At 44.0% G+C, this 15,119-nt stretch overlaps 1 protein-coding gene across 1 annotated transcript; it reads right to left on the reverse strand.

Moving 5' to 3' along the window:
• Window positions 1-6: 6 nt before the first annotated feature.
• On the reverse strand, window positions 7-5,349 carry LOC118007524 (zinc finger protein 501-like). The gene is made up of 3 exons (XM_035000539.1): window positions 5,265-5,349; window positions 4,290-4,370; window positions 7-1,397 (listed from the first exon to the last, which is right to left on the reverse strand). Exons 1-3 carry the CDS (start codon window positions 5,347-5,349, stop codon window positions 127-129), a joined length of 1,437 nt encoding a protein of 478 aa, XP_034856430.1. The 3' UTR covers window positions 7-126.
• Window positions 5,350-15,119: the final 9,770 nt, after the last annotated feature.

Raw genomic sequence — 15,119 nt, forward strand, 5'->3', positions numbered from 1 at the left:
TATCAGCAATGACTTCTCAATTAATGTCTTTTGTGTAACACACTCTGAAATTCCTTTGTAGCCCTCACACCACGTTTAGTAATTGTTCGATAAATATGTTCTGAATGTACCACATTTACATAGTCTTTATCCAGTATGAATTCTCTTTTGCTGGCCAAAGGCTGAATGCTCACTAAACGCTTTTCCGTATTCTTTGGTTTTCCCTCCAGCATGGGTTTTCTGATGTTGAGAAAGGGATGAACTCTGGCTGAAAGCTTTTCCACATTCCTTACATCTATAGGGCTTTTCTCCAGTGTGAGTTTTCTGATGCTTTGTAAGAGATGAGCTCTGGCTGAAAGCTTTTCCACAGTCCTTACACTTATAAGGTTTCTCTCCAGTGTGTGTTCTCTGATGACGAATAAGGGCTGAGCGGTCACTGAAGGCTTTGGCACAATCATTGCATTTATAGGGTTTCTCCCCAGTGTGAGTTCTCTGGTGTTGAGTCAGGGCTGAACAGTAGCCAAAGGCTTTCCCACACTCATTACACTCATAAGGCCTCTCCCCAGTATGAGTTCTCTGGTGCTGAATAAGGCCTGATCGATCACTAAAGGCTTTCCCACATTCATTACACTTATAGGGTTTCTCTCCAGTGTGAATGACCTGATGCTGGGTAAGGAATGTGCTTTGGCTAAAGGCCTTCCCACATTCGTTACACTCATAAGGTTTCTCTCCAGTATGAATTCGCTGATGTTGAGTGAGGTACGAGCTCTGATTAAAGGCCTTCCCACATTCATTGCATTCATAGGGCTTCTCTCCAGTATGGATGATATGATGCCGAATAAGGGCAGAGCGGTGACTGAAGGCTTTCCCACATTCATGACATTCATAGGGTTTCTCTCCAGTATGAATTCTCTGGTGTAGAGTAAGGTGTATGCTCTGGCTAAAAGCTTTACCACATTCGTTACATTCGTAGGGCTTTTCTCCTGTGTGAATTCTCTGATGCAAGACAAAAGCTGAGTAGTAACTAAAGGCTTTCTCACACTCATTACACTTCCAAGGTTTCTTCTCTGCACAAATTTTCTCGTGCCTCATTAGATCTGAATTTTGTTTTAAGTTCTTTTTAAATGAATCACAGTTATGTAGTCTCTCTCCTTGCTGTTGAGTAAGTAATGATCTTTGACTAAAACTTCTCCCAAATTCATCACACTGGTAACTTCCCTCCCCAGAAGATTTCTTCTGAGTGACAACCTCCTGTATTAAATGTTTCTCATGGTTTTCCTCCTGACTCTCTGAAGAATCCTCACATTCACTGGAACTTTCCTTTGGGAATCTTTCTATTAACACACCAGCGGCTGATTCTTCCTCAGAAATATCCTGCTCTGGAGTAAGCTCCTTGCTTTCTGGTATTGTCTCCCAGTCTGAAAGAAACAAAAATACACATATATCATTTCCTACATGGGAAAGAAAAATAACTGCTGTGGTAGGAAAAGAATGAAAAATAAACAAATGAATACTTACAAGAGAACACAGGAACTTGAAAGCTCTCAAAAATAGCTTTGCAATTCTGAAAGAACTTGAGAAAAGAAAGGTGAGTGGGCAAAGAAATGCAATTGCACAGAAGTGAAAGAGTGAGCAGGCACTCAATACTCTTTTATCTAGACAGGTAGGAGATGAGTAAGAATAACAGAGAATAAGACTAGGCAGAGGTCATGTGGGTAAATGGCAGATGAGATTTAAAAATGGGTGAGGTGGAGACAGAAAAGACAGTCTTGCAGGGATTGCCCACTCTTACCCCCTCACTGGAGCCTCTGCACCTCATGCCTTGAGAAAGACCATCGTTAGTTGATCTCCTTGCTACCAATCTTTCCCCATCCCAGGATTTCCCAATCACTGCTAACAGACTAACCTTCAAAACCTTAAAAAAAAAAACTCTGTTGGTTCCACGGTCTCAAGATGAGACACTGATTCTCTAAGCTAGCATTCAAAGTGGTCCAGATCAGGGTGCTGGGTGGCTCAGTTGGTTAAGTGTGTGCCTTCTGCTCAGGTCATGATCTCAGGGTCCTGGGATGGAGTCTCGCATCAGGCTCCCTGCTCAGTGGGGAGTCTGCTTCTTCCTTTCCCTCTGGCCCTCCCCCTGCTCTTGTGCACTCGCTCTCTCTCTCTCTCAAATAAATAAATAAAACCTTAAAAAAAATTAAAAAAAAAAACAAAGAAACAAAGTGGTCCAGAGCAGCAAATTCACATCATCACAAAGCTTAGTGATTAAGAAGCATATCAAACAACTGGGTGGCTCAGTCAGTAAGCGTTCAACTCTTGATTTCAGCTGTCATGGTTTCAGGGCCGTGAGATTGAGCCCCATGTCAGGCTCTGCGCTTAGCATGGAATCTACTTGGGATTCTCTTTCCCTCTCCCTTTGCCCCTCCCATTTGTCCTCTTCTCCCTCAAATAAATAAATATTTTTAAAATAAAATAAAATAATAAATCTTAAAAAAAAAAAAGTAACTGATCACCTCTGACTGTCCCACACCTAACAAACTTTAAAGAGTTAAATAGAGGGGCGCCTGGGTGGCTCAGTCGTTAAGTGTCTCCCTTCAGCTCAGGTCATGATCCCAGGGTCCTGGGATCAAGCCCCACATCAGGCTCCCTGCTCCGCGGGAAGCCTGCTTCTCCCTCTTCCACTCCCCCTGCTTGTGTTCCCTCTCCCGCTGTGTCTCTCTCTGTCAAATAAATAAATAAAATCTTGGAAAAAAAAAAAGGCCCTATAAAGAGTTAAATAGAATGAAGTTTGAAAAAAAAGAGCAGCATGTAGGGAGTAGAAGGGTCAAATCCCTAGATGCTCAGATTGGTTCCCAACCTGTCAGGAAAACTGCCCCAAATCCTAGGTTTCCTCGTAAGAGTTTTGGGAGAAAAGCTAAAAATGTTTAAATATTTCCAGGCTTAAATGGTCTTTAATATCCATTCCAACCATGACTCTATATGAAATAAATCAATACAATACAATGTTCTCAACTACATATAATCAGGGAAGTACCTGGGATTTTTTTTTTTTTTAAAGATTTTATTTATTTGAGAGAGAGAATGAGAGAGAGAACATGAGATGGGGGAGGGTCAGAGGGAGAAGCAGACTCCCCGCTGAGCAGGGAGCCCGATGCGGGACTCAATCCTGGGACTCCAGGATCATGACCTGAGCCGAAGGCAGTCGCTTAACCAACTGAGCCACCCAGGCGCCCAGTACCTGGGATTTTAAAGGGCAAATGGGTAGAAACAAGTTAAAGGCAAACGGACTTTCAGCTAAGGGGAATGGAAGAATTAAATCCCGAAATATCCGTGGAGAACACAGTTAATGGAGGAAAGGAGATTGCCTGTCTCGTGTTAAGGGTTCAAGTTGAAGGATAAAGTAGGTGAAATGGTTAGGCAGGTAGTAACAAAAGCCTTGAAAGCAGGTAGAGGAATACAGAACTGGCAGGGTGGGGAATCCAGCAGTGGTATGCTGCCTCAGTTAGACAAGGGTAAGACGAAGGAACGTATAATTAGCAGGTAGTCCATTGTGGTATCCACTTTGATAGAAATGATCAGGTCAAATTCATGATATCTCTCAAAATAATTTACCGGGACTTAATCAATAGTTATTACTTGCTTAGCATTTGGTCAGGTACTATTCTAAGCATTTCTTTTGAATTATTTCATTTGATCTTCACAGCAACCCTATGAGTTAAGTGCTATCATTATCCCCATTTTATAGTTGAGGACTTTGAGTCACAGAGAGGGTAATTCACTTGTTAAAGGTCACAGAGCTATTAAGTAGTTAAGACTGGCTTTGAACACATTTAGACTGGTTCCAAAGTCTGCATGCAACCACTATTCTATGCTATCTCTACTTAGATAAAGAGGAAGGCAAGGGGAAACTCAGAGATCGATTTTTAGTCATTGGTCCGAGATAAAAAGTCACACTTTCCTGCAGAGATAAAATAAAAAATAATATGAAAAAGCCTGGTTTAGAGCCTAACACCCAAGCATATTATGAACAAATATTAAAATGTTGACTTAATTTTTACCTTATTTGGGAAAAAGAATAGGTTTGAAAGGGTGGAAAGTATTTATTTTCTAAAAAAAAAAAAATTTAAAAAGTATGCATTTATAAAAGATGATCATCCACAGAGCTGGAGTGTGGCATGGGAGAAAGGGACTTCACTTCAACTTTTCCACGGGTCTAGTGAAATCTGGAAAGGCTCCTCCACAAGCACTTCAAAGATGCTTTGGCCCCATTTGATCCTACTGACCATCTATCTGGGCTTTATGTTATCACTCACCTGGTGCTTTTGATACTTCTCTCTCTAGCTCTTCCCCACGCTCCAGCTGAGAGATGACATCAGGCTTGGAAATTAGAAGCCCTGTTCATGGGAAAAGAAAAATTCGTTTGGTAACAAGTGTTATTTCCTTGGTCATTAGGGAAGATAGTATAAGAAAAAGAAGAGGGGCGCCTGGGTGGTTCAGTCGGTTAAGCGTCTGCCTTCGGCTCAGGTCATGATCCTGGGGTCCTGGGAGCAAGCCCCGCATCGGGCTCCCTGCTTCTCCCTCTCCCTCTGCCATTCCCCCCGCTTGTGCTGTCTGGCTCTCTCTCTGCCAAATAAATAAAATCTTTAAAAAAAGGAGAGAAAAGAAAGAGAGAGGTCAGTTCTAGATTTCTCCCTCAACAGTGCTAAGAAGGTAGGAAGATGGATATGGGGTCTACTTGAGCAAAACAACTAAGTCACTTGTTTTTACCTCTCTCTATTAAAACAATAAACACCCATTTCTTTCTTTTTTTTTTAAAGATTTTATTTGTTCATTTGAGACACAGAGATACAGAGAGAGAGAGAGAGAGATCAGGAACAGGGGGAGAGGGAGAGGGAGAAGCAGGCTCCCCGCTGAGCCAGGAGCCCGATGTGGGGCTTGATCCCAGAACCCGGGGATCATGACCTGAGCCAAAGGCAGACGCTTAACCATCTGAGCCACCCAGGTGCCCCAAGCACCCATTTCTTAAAAGGTATCTTCACTAGAACTTTGTCTCAACATCCATGGTCAGGGAGTAGAGAAGGATGCTACCACCTAGGAAAATACAATCCAAAGGTGTCCATCTCTAACTCTGGCAGAATTACACATATATCCAGAAACAAAAGTAGACATTGCCTGTCTCAGGACTTACACAGCGATTAAGAATCTTTGATTCTCAGAGCTCCTAGGAACTGAGAAAGCAAAGGTACCACACTGGGTAAGTTCAAAGCAGGGGAGGAGGCCATCCTTACCCAGCAAGACCAGATTCCTATGCTTCTCAGGCACATCTCCCTGAGAAGGGTTCAGCTGCCCCCACTGGGTAAGAGCCTCAGCCATATCCCTGATCACCAATGACTCCTGAAAAACCAAACACACCTGTGCTCACCAAGGGATCTTCCAGGAGCCTCTGAGAGGGACTCAAACTGATAGCATAAGAGAAGGAAGACAGGAAGGACAGGAGGGTTAGACAAAAGGACCTCTAACATCCCTTCCAACAGTAAGATTCTCTGGTGCATCTGTAGCCAGACTCGCTCCTTGCATCCATACAAGAGAACTGCATGTAACCTGCAAGTAGGAAGGAACCTTCAGTGTAAAACCTGAAGGGACCAAGTTATTAGTTTATAGATCAATAAATTAAATTACACAACTACAGAAATCCTTACCATTTAGACACGGGGAAGGGAGAAAATATAATTACGAGTTAACTATTTTCTCTGTGGTATGGTTTTAAACTGTAAGAAGTTTAAGAAACAGGAAATATTTTTCTCTCTAGTTTTCCTTTGGGAATAAAATCTGCCCAATACATACTAAAGTTAAGATGTTTGCTATACATGTCACAGAATGTAGATTTATTTGTAAAACAGTATCTCAAGCTCAAATTACAAAAGTCCCCCAAGTGTTCCTGCCATGTCTCGTAATGGCCCTGATCAGTGTGACACCCCCATCCCCTGCTCTGTCTACTTCTCCCCTCTCACACCCTACTCCTCCCACATTCCTTGTGCTCCAGCTGGTGGCTGCCATTCAGCTGCTTGAGATGTGTGCCACATTCCCTTTTACCCCCTTATACAGGCTGCTTCCTGTTCCTGAATGCTCTCCCCCTGCCACATCCTTTCAGCTATTTTAATCCTGCTCACACTTTAGATCTCAGTTCAGGTGTTACCTCCTCAGGGAAGGCTTTCCTGGCTCTCTGGGCTGGTGCACCATGTTCTTCCCCTTCTCTTGTGTGATGCACACACTGAGGGGACTTTGTGAGTAATGTCTGTCTGTCCTATTAGACGGTAAGCTCCACAAGAGCAGAGGCCGGGTCTAATTTTGCTCACTGGAGCAACTCTAGTTATCTGGCACAGAGCAGAAACACTGTGTATTTGTCAAAGGCTGAAGGAAGGAAGGAACACTTGAAGAAGAATTAGTAGAAACAGTTTAAATGGGGTTCTGTAAAAGTGGGCGTGGGAACAGAGGTGGGGAGGGGAAGAGAAGGATATCAGACATTGCAGGAGTACAAGCCTAACCTTGATCTATCTTTTTGTGACAGGCACAAAGTTCAGATTGTCTTCTAAAATGTAGGGCAAGGGAGCAGAGTGGGTAATGCTCATCTGAATCTGTAGCTGAATCTATTTACTGCTGATAAGACAGATGTCTACTAATTTTTCTATTCTATATAAAAAATTTCCTGTACAACTTTAATTGTGATACATTAAAACAGACCTGTCCCTGGGATGCTAGCAAATGAAACAGTCTTGTCTCTCTTTGAACTACCACTTTTGCCATAGCTCCCTGAACATACATATGAATATACTGGGTAATTTTGTTTGCAGTCAGCATTCTAGTGTTTATGATACAGCCTTCCAAAAATAAATGGTAAAAACAATTCATATAATAAAATAAAGTTAAGATAACTACCTACTTGGAAAATCCCCTGCTCAAAATTATTTATTTATTTATTTATTTATTTATTTAATGTTGAATATTTTATCTTGTTTTCTTTTAACTTAAATTCAATTAATTAACATATAGTGTATTATTAGTTTCAGAGGTAGAGGTCAGTGATTCATCAGTCTTATATAATACCCAGTGCTCATTACATCACCTGCCCTCCTTTTTTTTTTTTTTTTTAAAGATTTTATTTATTTATTTATTTGAGAGAGACAGACTGAGAGAGAGAGCACATGACAGGGGGGAGGGCCGGGAGGGTCAGAGGGAGAAGCAGACTCCCTGCCGAGCAGGGAGCCCGATGCGGGACTCGATCCAGGGACTCCAGGATCATGACCTGAGCCGAAGGCAGTCGCTTAACCAACTGAGCCACCGAGGCGCCCGATCACCTGCCCTCCTTAATGTCCATCACCCAGTTACCCCATCCCCCCAACCCCCTCCCCTCCAGTAACCCTCAGTTTGTTTCCTATAGTTAAGTGTCTCTTACAGTTTGTCTGCCTCTCTGATTTCGTCTTGTTTTATTTTTCCCTCCCTTCCCCTATGCTCCTCTGTTTTGTTTCTTAAATCCACATATGTTAACTCTTTAATACTTGAAGTATAAAATCAGTACCCTTTTTATTTAAGTTCATGGTCCCTTAAGACCATGTGCCTCAGGAGTGATCAACACAGCAATATAATTTATATGGTCTCCTCTCTTTACAAACAGTAACAGACTAACTGGCAGTTCCTTTCAGACTTTAGTTTCCTGAGAAAACCTCAGAAATTGAACTTGTTTAAAGAGCTGCTGCTCAGTGTGCATGTGCTGGGGCTGGAAGACACAGGAAGACCAACTGGAAACTGTCCAGCAGAGGCTACTGACTCTCTCTCCCCTTTCCTCTGAAAGACATCTACAAATTCAGATCAGAACCCCCAGCGTTTCAGACCTAAGTGCTGTGAGGCAGGTCTGAAGTTGTCAAATAGTCCCACTGCCTTTACCACCCAGGGTCTGAGGCCAGATCTTACAGAAACATCTTGACTTATTTCCCTTCAATCAGAGAGAGGCATGTTTCATCTTGCTGGGCCTCTACAAACTTTTATGGGGTTTTATTTACCTTTGGAATAAGACCCCATGTAGGTTTTCCTGCAGTCTGGCTACAACATACCTAAGCTTCCCTTACCACACTCTAGCTCACCCTACAGTGACACACATACCCCGTGAAGACTTCCAACTCGCTTACAGACTTTCTGCCAAAGCTTTTCTCTCTCTTGGAATAATCCTGTATTCTATTCTCCAACTACCTACTCTCTCTTATTTTCCAAAGTACAGCTTTTATCCCAGTATTTTTTCCCCAAATACTCTAGAGGATGTAAAACCTCTTCCAAGGCCTTTTATGACTTATCTGTACCAGTCATTTCTGCATCTTTATATATATATCTTCTTGCTGATTAACTATTTTCCTTATCTCTGTCTTATTTCCTCAGTAAATTTTGTGAGTCAGGGAAACTGGCTTCTATTATTTTGCACCTGACCATGAGGCCAATGACAGCACCAAAGACCTAGTAAGAGTGAATTGAGCACTAAGTGGATTGAGAAGTAATGCTGGAGGGAAAGTTCTGCACAAGTGAGGAGCATTTACTGTCAGGTTCATCACTCATCATTTTATCAGGATGAACCCAGTAGTCTAGGAATCATGGCTGAGCAACTCCATAACAATGGAGGAAATCGTATTTCTGTTCTGAAAACAAAAGAGAAAAAAGGAAATTAAACCCACCTGGGATGCAGGGGTCAGCAGCAGAGTGGTCATGCCATTTTCTTTTGGGTCTCCAGCACAGGGATGGTCTGAGTCCTCAGAAAGTGACCCTACAAGTGGAGACAGGAGCCATGATGATTACTCTTGCTTTGCAGTAAACCTGAGGATACTGCCACACACAGCTACTTGTCACCTAGGAAAAGTCAACACAGGAAATCAAGGGACAATCCCACAACATCCCTGAATTAATACAAACATGACCATCGTTGCCTCCAACTCCTCCTATCTTTCTCTGCCCTTAAACTCTAGAAGGACTCTGCTATGAAAATCTGGACACATAAATTAAATACGTATTTCTAACTCTCTTCGCTGAGTGAGAATCAAAGTAATATTCAAAGTTTCTGTGTGTCCATCCGATCCTCATTTAATGTTTCATTCCTGTTCTTTTCCAGGCTCACAGGAGGAAGACTAGTTAAATTCTTCTTGAACACTGGCTTTTCAGATACAATACTGGCATTCTTAGAAAAGCAATGGGTCTTATGGGGGAAAAAATCCAGGATTCTAAACAAATCCTGTGACTTCTGGAATACTCACTTTCCCCATCTGCCAAATGGGTATAACAATCTCCTTCCAACCACCTTATGGGGTTCCCGTGAAGACAAAACGAAGTCATTGTCAAAAGCCACATTGTCGGATCTGGTGATTTGGGGTGCAAGGGAGGCATACATCATTCTTAAGACCAGCAGGGCAATGAGGTAGCGGGCTCTCCCTCAAAACCCCAATGTGAGACCAACCAGTTGGAAAGGGCTGTCGTCTCACAGAGAAGACGTGATGCTTCTCCTTCCAGAGCCTGCCCCAGCCAGAGGGCAGCCTTTCCCCCTTTTTTTCTCTCCAGCAGGCTCTGCGGCCGCATCCCTCCGAAATTCTCACCTCTGCCCCCAGGCTCCATGGCGACTCCCTCCCCCGGCCCGCGCAGGTGACGACCGCCTCGGGAGAAGGGAGCAGCGAACGGGCGAGGGACCCCGGGGGTCCACCGCTCTGGTGCACTCGGAGGCCCGGGAACGCGCGCGCGACCCTCGCAGGGCAGCCTGGCGCCACCCGGGTGGCCCTCCCGCCGCCCTCCTTCCGGCCACTCAGACTTGGAAGGCCCCGCGCTCAGCCCTCCTCGACAACAGGCTCGACCTCCCGCACGACGCAGAGGAAGCCCCGGCCAGGCGACAAAGGTATCTAGGAATCCGCCGGGCCAACTTACGCCGGCCCGAACTCGAGGCTGAACTACAACTCCCAGAATCCTCCGCGGGGCGCGGCTCACGTCACGGGACGCCGCTTCCCAGAGGACTCCGCGGGACGCTGGCCAGGCGGTACCCCACTATTCGGGGCTGATAGGCCCGCGACGTCATGTAGTTACTGGGTTTCCAAGAGCGTCGAGCCCCGTAGGAAACCCCTTGCCGGCTGCTCGAAAGGCCGCGCCTTCCTCGATGCCGACTCTGGGCCCGGGCCCAGAAGATGTGTTTGGCCACGCTAAACCCCGCCTCGCATGGCAACTGACGGGCCGAGGGCCCCCCCCACCTACCCAGGATTCCCTCTTTACCTTTGGTACTCCCTCCGAGGGGAGGCGCCCGCATCCCCACCGCTTCCTTCCTGCGCTTCCATGGTGTTAGCCCATTGTGACGGGGACACAGATTATATAAAGTAACCAAGGGTGTGTATTCCAGGCTGCAGAATAAGGAAAAATGGAATCTCAGTCCTGGAAATCACCTCAACCCAGACACAGTCAGATCCCCAAGAAGTTACTAGTTAATCACTGGTCCCGCTAACCTCAAGGCGACTGGAACATGGAAGTCTCTCAAGACTCCAGAGAAGTTCGAGGAGCTGTCAGCTGGGGTTGGGTGTATCTTCAGGATGGTGCATGGTCTCATGTATCTTCCACAATAAAGTAGCCAGTTTTCTCTCTAGTTCAAATTCCCAAGAAAGAAAATCAAATTAGCCTGTCCCTCTTTGAGTAGAAGCCACAACGTCCGTTTGTCTTTTCTCTAATAGCGTTCCCAACTTTTAGGTAGGCCTAAAGCTTCCTAGAGTAAAGATTACATTTCTTATCATCCCTACCTCTTGCCAGGGAAATGAGAGCAAAGTGATTCTTAAAGGGAAGAGGAAAGCTCCTCCATGCTGGCTGGAACACAAGTCATTGTGGACCACGTGGACAAGGTTAACACCAGAGAAATGGCAAACCAACACGGTAGAAGGAACTGAGCCCCTGACAATTAGGTGGAACAGAACTTGAGCTTTAATGTGAGAGAGATGTAAACTTCTATTTTATATAAGCCACTATTACACTAGGTTTGTTATACACATAGCTACACTTATCTTCTGATTTGTAAGGTTGGCTGCTTTTGGTCCAATCAGCTAGGGCTGAGAGGAGAGAGAGCATGTGGTAGAGGACAGAGCCCTACCAGCTCAAAGAACAGCTGAAAGGAGCCTCCCCCCAACCAACCTCCTCCATAGCAAGAGCTATGGAGTGGACAGTTTATTTGAAAAACTGTTGTATATGAAAGGCACCACTTGTCTGGAACACCAGGGTATACCTTCCTTTTGTTAACCAACCCCATCACAGAAATCCCCCTTCTTTTGTTACCAAATCAATGGTCAATTCTCAGTCTTCCTCTCACTTTATCTATCACCAGCGGTTGATAAAACTGACTACTCCTTCCTCCTGGAAAAATTCTTGGTTTTCCTCCTTGACTGATGACTCCTTCTCAGTTTCTAAATAGACTCCTCTTCCTTCTACCCAGCCTCGAAACCAGTGATTCTCAAACTATACCATGATCAGAATCACCTGGAAGACTTGTTAAAACACAGTGCTGAACTCTATCTAACCTTATTCAGGATTCTGGGGTGGGGCCTGAGATTTTGCTTTTCTAACAAGTTCCCACGGGCTGCTGAAGCTGCTCATTTGGGAACCAACTAAATGTTGGAATGTCCCAGAGGCCAATCCTTGGGCCACTCTTCTTTTTCTGTGAACACTTACTTCTTAGTAATCTTGTTCAGACTAGATGTTCTAAATACCATCCAAATGTGATCAATTCCCAATTCGTATCTCTAACATGGGCTTCTCCTCTGACCTTGAGTTGTCTCCTCAATCTCTTTACTTGGATGTTTAATAAATATCTCTAATATAGGATGTTCAAAACTGAACTTTTGATGCCCTTCCTCCCCCAATGCCATAACTCTTCCTCCTACAGTTTTCCCTACTTCAGTAAATGGCAATTCATCCTTCTAGTTGCTCAGTCCAAACACCTTGGAGTCATCATTCTTCTCTTTATCTCACAACCCACATCCAGTTCCTCTGCAAATCCTGTTGGCCGTACTTTCAAAATACACGCAGAATCTGACCACGTCTCGCCATCTCCACTGCTGCCACCCCGGTCTAACCACCCATCAACTGTTGCCTGGATCACTGCAAATGCCTGCTGACTGGTCTCACTCCTACTCTTGCCCTGTACATCCTATTCTTAACACAATTGCTCTCCAATCTCAAAACAAAGCCAAAGTCCTTACAGTGGCCCACAAAGCCCTGCAAAATCCACACACACTAAATCTCTGATCTCATCTTCTACCACTTTCCCCTCATTTGTTCTGCTGCAGCCACACTGACCTATCATTCAATTGAGCGAGGCATGCTTCCACTATGGAGCCTCTGCGCTTCTTCCTCTGCCTGGATAGACGTGAAGGGTGGATATCCCCCAAGTATTCACATGGCTTGCTCTCTCACCTCCTCCAAGCCTTTGTTCTCCTTGTGAAGCCTTCGCTGACCACTTCATTTTTTTCCATAGTACTTATCTCTTTCTAACATGTAATTAATTTTGTTTATTGGGTATCTCCCAACACACATACACCACAGATTAAGCTCCATGGGAGGAGTATCCCAGAGTATTTACTGCTACTTAGATGATCAATAACTGAGTATACTCTTTTCTGTGCTTGTAGAGAAGGTGTAAATGCCTGAAACTAATATTGCTCTCATTGTTTTTCTTGGCTTTCATTTGTGTGCTTTTGGAAAACCTGGACTTCCTTCGTAATCCTACTTTTATTTACAGAGGCCCTACTTTAGAAATCATGTAGCCCTGGACACTACCAGCTGGCCCAAGCACATAAATTGGTGTTCCACAGTAGAGTGGAGTTGGAACACTTTAAGATATAGTCTCTTAAGGGTTTTCCTAAATTTAGTGAGTGCTTCTGTTTCCTTCTAGTCTGTCTTTGTGTTTGCCACAAAATCTCACTAGGAAAGCATCTTTGCATTCCTTCGAAGCTACAGTGCCTTGAAAGGCCATTTACTTTGAGATGAAAATTGATATGCAGAGTGATAAACAAGGAATCCTTTAGTCACCACAGAAGAGGGCAAAACTGAAAATGTAAAGGTGGATTTGGGTGGCAAACAGGTGGAGGTCTCAGGGACATGAGATTCAACAGAAGAGAGAGGTGCTACAGGTCTCGGGTAGGGAGAGAAGAAGGCAGACTTGAGACAGGTAATCAAACTTGGCGGGAAATAAATAGCAAAGGCAATAAATCAGGCATGAGTATGTGCCTAGTCAAGTTACATGTTACCTTTGGGCCTGTGCACATACCCTCAGCACTTTGCTCTACCTCAGCTGCCTGAGCCTATGAACCCACTCAGACATTTGATTGCACCAGCTTCAGCTGGGCAGTTATCTGCTTGGGAGTGCCAATCTCTCCCCCTTGCTTGCCACAGGCCAAACAACTGCACAGCTCAAGTTTCTGGTTCCTTGCACCACCTCCAGGCTTGCTTAAGTGCCACACAGTGGGCTGTGGGATCTGGCCTCCCTAGGGGTGGCTGGATGAAGCAACCTGAAAGTATGAGGGAAACAGGAGGAATCTGATCAGATAAATTCCTTCTGTTTCTCTTTGCCCATCAACTTTAACAGAAATTTCCTTTGGCTGTGAATATAGTGGTTAAATACATAAGGGTTTATTCTCTCTCATGCAAGATCAGAAGTAGGCAGTCCAGAGCTGGTATGGAATCTCCAAAAGATCATCAAGGAATCAGATGTCTGTTTTTCTCCTTTCCCATCCTTCAGGCATGACTTAGATCCTCAAAGTCACAAGATGGCTGCTGGAATTCCAGCCACTAAATCCACATTCCAGGTAGAGAAGAAGGGAAAGGCAAAGGCAAAAGGAGGTTTTTTAGATGTCCCTCCCTTTTAAGGTGCCTTTCTAGAAGTCTTATCCAACAAATTCCAATGATATCAACATATCATTTGCCTGGTATGTGATATATCAATATACTTGGCTTGACATTTGATATATCTGTATTTCATTGGCTTGACTAGATATACCTCACTGCAAGAGAGGCTGAGCAATATAGTTGAGCACTCTGTTGCTCAGAAGAGACTTGGATTTCCTATTGTTAAGAAAGAAAAGAAGTATGACAAGTTAGGCAACTAACAGCTTCTGCCACAGTAAGCATTAATCAATGCTTATTATCAACACTTTGGCTTTTGCAAGTTACTTAATCATGAGGTTCTGTAAGATGGCTCAGTAAGTTGAACTACTGATCCTGGGATATTCAGTCAATTGCTTCTTCTGCATACTTTGCACAGGTTTTAGACACATGTGTGATGGAAAGGAATCCACATTTTTACATGATACCTATGGCATGTTTTATAGGTTGGGCATCATACAAGGGGACAGATCTTTGATCATCATGGGGACTGATTTTTTGTGGTCTCTGCTACTGGGCTTCACTATAACTCCATTTGTCCTGCCCAAGGTTCCAGATTCCTGTCTATTAACAAGATGAAAGAAGAGAGTGCCATGCTAATTCTCTATCCTTCATCCATTATAATACCAATGTGGTATAAGAAATTAAAACAACTGTGCTTTAAAAAAAAAAAAATCTAGATGTGAGGAACCTGTCCTCCTCCTCATCTAAGTGCTTGTGTTCTCTCAGCTGCTCTCTGGAATTATTGCTTTATTACTAAGGAGGAATTCTCAAGATGTAGGTGTGAGGAAGCCAATCTATGTCTCCACTGTGTAGGTGTGGAGAGGACAGTCTGCATTTTGGTTTCACAGATACTGATGTTCTGGCAAGAAGGACATCATGTCTAATAGGATGTGGTAGCCTGGGTCTCAGTTACATTCTCATGTCCGTGGCTTTAGTACTGAAGGATGACTACTCATGGATGAGCTATACCTGGAGTTAACTTTGGCTTTGTGATATTCTTTGAGACTAGACATAGCACCATCTCCTGGTTCATTGTAGCTGACTTCTTCAGCCTGGAAACCCACCCATCTACCATGGCTATAGCCAGCTTGCAATTGGACTTTGAACATTTGGTGTGAATATTTTTCCCATCAGCAATTATACACGAATACATTATGAGAAAGGGAAGGTGTTGTGTCCAGGGTATGGATGGAATGGCAAAACCAGGC

Source organism: Mirounga leonina, unplaced genomic scaffold (genome assembly GCF_011800145.1).
Source record: "Mirounga leonina isolate KUSES-001 unplaced genomic scaffold, KU_Mleo_1.0 Mir_125, whole genome shotgun sequence".
Taxonomy (NCBI): Eukaryota; Metazoa; Chordata; class Mammalia; order Carnivora; family Phocidae; genus Mirounga; species Mirounga leonina.